The 3,984-nt window shown below is 51.8% G+C and overlaps 1 protein-coding gene across 1 annotated transcript; it reads right to left on the bottom strand.

Annotated features, from left to right (window-relative positions):
* Positions 1-883: 883 nt before the first annotated feature.
* On the bottom strand, positions 884-1,606 carry LOC308511858 (melanoma-associated antigen 11-like; the record flags this gene model as incomplete). Its single annotated transcript, XM_081081703.1, has 1 exon — positions 884-1,606. The coding sequence occupies one exon, from the start codon at positions 1,604-1,606 to the stop codon at positions 884-886; it is 723 nt and encodes a 240-aa protein (XP_080937829.1).
* Between the last annotated feature and the right edge of the window lie 2,378 nt (positions 1,607-3,984).

Here is a 3,984-nt window from a genome sequence, read left to right as displayed (position 1 = left end):
CTGGCTTATTTGGCTTAACATAATGCTCTCCAGTTCCACCATGCTGTTGCAACTACGCTGCGGTAAAAATGAAGGCCATTCAAAATTGAGTGCTGTTCCCTGGAGGCCCACCACCTCACCTGTTCTGTTACTTGTTTGTAAGATTTAGGGGACACCTAACCCCTCCCTTATATGACTATAGCTCCTACACTATCATTCTGTGGGTGGGTGTGCCCTGCTTATGTTGGTGTCCCCACTACTAACACAGGATCTTCCAGAGGACATAGGCTCAGTGAATGTCTGGGGATTAAATGAACCTCTGAGCAGGGGTCGTCTTTATGCAGATGAAATCCCTCCACTTTCTTGCCGGAACCAAGGATCCTTTGATAAGTTGTTTCATGCAAAGACAGACGAGAAGAGATAAGAATCAAAAATTAACAACCTTTTGCTATTATTTTTCTATTTATTAACTCCATTGCATGTACTGCCGAGTTCTTACACATTTCCAAGGAAATCCTTTTATAATGCCACGTTATCTATTTTGGGATCACAAACTAGGATGGAAAGTGTCCCAATTTTGGTTATACAATAGCAAATCTCTTACTCTTGAGCTGGACATGTAGAAATATATAATGTGATCAATGTCATTTACAAACTCACATGCTAAAAGTTTATGAAAGCTTCTATGAAAAGGGACATTCAAAAATTTCCTTAAAAATCGCAAAATAATAAATCACAAATTTCTCAATCATAATAGGAGCTCATACCTTTCCCTGGGCCTCACTATTAGTTTCTTCTCAAACATAGAGTTGAAAATTGGATGCACTTTCTGCCCAGCAAAAGAAGTTAATGCTCATGGGCCTGAAAAGTGCCTGGATTCAACTCTGGCTCAGGCATAGTGTCATTACTCAGGCCCTTCAAGCAGGGATGAAAGGGAATAGGGATCCCTGTCATTAACCCCGAGCACAAACTGGAGGGTGTTCAACATGGTAGTCTCTGCATGTGCTCGGGGACCCCACAGGAACTCATAGCATGCAGGATCACTATTGGGCACCTGGCGGTACAGCAGGTACTGTTCCTGGACCCAAATTTTGGTGATGAGCTCCCTGGGCTCCCCATAGAGCCAATGCTCCTTCCCATCATACACCCCTACAACATTCAGTGCTTCCCAGACTTTTTCCTCAGGGGCACAATCACCCTCTGAGGCGATCACCCACAGAACTGTGACCAGGAGGCCTGTGTTGGGATATCTGTGCCCATCGCTCACCATCCCATCATAGCTGAGCCCCAAGGCAGTGGCCAGGACATAGGTGTGAGTACTGGGGTCCATTTCTTTCACAACAATACCAAAGCCCCACTGGATGCATTCAGTGGCTGCACTGAAGAGCTCAGGAAAGTGGTCCTGGTGCTCTTTGATGACACTACTCAGCATTTCTGCCTTGGTGGTCGGCTCCTTTGCACGATACTTAAGGAGTAGAAACTCCACCATTTCTACCATCTTCAAATGCAGTGCTTTGTGGAGCAAGGAATCGGCATCTTCATCAGGGCCTCCCTCAGTGTTTGGACCCTCCTCATCTTGGCTGCTGGAGCTCTCATCTTCAGCGTGTCTCCATGGAAAGGCTGCCATGGCATGGGGGGAGGCACCCTGAGGACTCTGGGGAGGACTTGGTGTCTCAGCAGCAGACACCTCCTCTAGGCTGTCAATAAACAGGACTGAGGGGGAGGAAGACCGAGAGGAGGAGAGAGACAGGGCCTCCTCCTCATCCTCCTCCTCCTCCTCCTCCTCCTCCTCCTCCTCCTCCTCCTCCTGCATAGCCCAGAACAGTTCCTCTACCAACATGTCAGGGATCTCCATTGGGTCCAGATGGTCTTCCTCAGGCTTCCACGGCTCACTCATATGATGACCAGGCATGATGACTCGTGCTCGAACAGTGACCGAGTGTGGCCAGAAGATGGGCGATGAGGACCCACGGGCCTGGGGGAAGGGGAGTATGAGAGGCATGAGCTGAGAAACACACCCTAGGAGGCTCTGACAAAGGTGACTTCCAGGTCTCCCCTTTAGGGGTGTCCATGGGCCTCACAGGGCTCACTCCTGATCAGCCTGCCCACTAGGAGCCTGAAGTAGGAAGTGACATGACTGCTCAGGGTGTAGAAGGCACAGCGCAGGGTTCTGTAGCTGACGGTGGGGTGTGGAGGTGTCAGGCAATGTGGGGTCCCCTCTGACAGTGGTGGCGAGCCCATGGGGACATATTCATGGTCGGAACCTCACCTTAATTCCTAGCACTTCCTGGCCTCCTGCTGCTCTGTGACCTGAGAATATGTAGCATAAACCAAGGCCTTCACCTCCTTCTATCCGGGGGCTCTGCTGGTGGGAAAAACGGAGCACCTCAGGATGCACATGGCAATCACAGTCCTGGAACCCCAATGCTGACAGGAGGGGCAGCAGGACTCTGTGAGGTCCCCTCTGTTGTGGGTGGGAGGTTCCTCCTTGCACATGTAGGATCCTCACCCTTCCCCTGCCAGGGCCAGGCCCCTCACTGCCTTCTGCTGGCCTGAGGTCAAACTCTCAGAACAAGACCACACACACCTGACACTTGAGTGAAGAAAATGAGGGGGTCCCTCTCCCAGAGGATCAAGAAGGGGTGACTGAAGATTTGGGTCCATCTACGCTGGGTTAAGGCTCTGATCACTTCTCACCATGACGCACTGCAGGGTTTCAGACACTCTCTCTGCTGACTGAGCGCAATCTACTTAGACTTAGGGTGCACCTCCCTGAGATACAGGAGTAGGGAAGTGAGCTGAGGTAATCCAGGCCCTATTCCGAGTTTCCCCATTGCTGACAGAGGAGGCAGGGTAAGTCTGGGTTCCCATGTGCTCTGCTCCCCCTCAGTGCTCACCTTGATTCTTGGCAGGAACTGGGACTCGTCTCTGTGTTGACAAAATTTGGATCCTGGGGATGATACGACGTATGGTCTCACACCAAGGTCCTCACCTTGCTGATAGCTCTGAGACAAAAGTGAACAGGAGCTCCATCTGCCCCCACCCCTGTCCAGGTTATCACACAACTGACACCAGGGCCTGGGCCCATCCATTCCGGGTAGAGTTCCCGTAGTCTGGCCTCGGGATACTTGCCTTTCTTCCTGGCCTGGCCTGGGTCTGAATCCAGCTGACTTGATTTCACCCTGAAGAACTGTCCTCAGTGACAAAAGCTCAGGACGAGCAGGCATGTGGAAAGGGAGAGCATGTCACACCCAGGTACCCCTGCCTGGGGAATCTGGATGCTGAGGACAGGACACTCCCTGATGCTGAGGGCTCTCTTCTTTTCTCGGGGAGCTCATAGCTGCAGTTTCCCACAAGGAAGCATTCACAGCTTTATGACCCTTCCACAACCTCAGCTCATCTGTGCATGAACTGAAGCCATTCCCTCTGACCAAGGCCCTGTCCTTCCAGAGTGCCCTCAGACAAACGTGAGGAGGAACCACCTCTGCCGACCCATGCCAGGCCTTTCCCAGGGCTGACAACAGCACAGACTGGGTTCAGGGCACCCATTGTCTGGAGTGTGGTATCCTCTTTCCTCCCTGTGCTACCTAGGCTTACTCAGAGAGTGCCTGGGACCTTTCCCTTCTGCTGAACTGAGAGTGAATACTGCAGGCCATGCCCTCCATCTCTCTGAGACCTCCAAGGTGGATTTTAAGACACACCACATTGACTATCGTGCCGAGTGTGCCAGTTGTGCCTGCAGAGCCTAAACCAGCCAGCCGCTGTGTTTACTGGGGTGGGAAGTACCATCATCCTGCCTCAAGACCCACACTTTAATTACCAGCATTGCCTGGCACACCTCCCACGTTGCCGTGAATCCAGAACCTTGAAGACAATGCCCTCACCTCCCTTTGCCACTGCTAAGGTAGAAGTCTGGAAGCAACCCAAATCCCCAGCCCTACCATGAGGCTTGCAGGTGCTGCTGGCAGGAACAGGCACACTGCGGACACTTACTGCTCTAGCCAA

The sequence above is a fragment of the Myotis nattereri genome (assembly GCF_964212035.1).
Source record: "Myotis nattereri genome assembly, chromosome: X".
NCBI classification, from domain to species: Eukaryota; Metazoa; Chordata; class Mammalia; order Chiroptera; family Vespertilionidae; genus Myotis; species Myotis nattereri.
The sequence above is the reverse complement of the archived record's forward strand: the minus strand, read 5'-3'. Positions and strand labels throughout refer to the sequence as shown.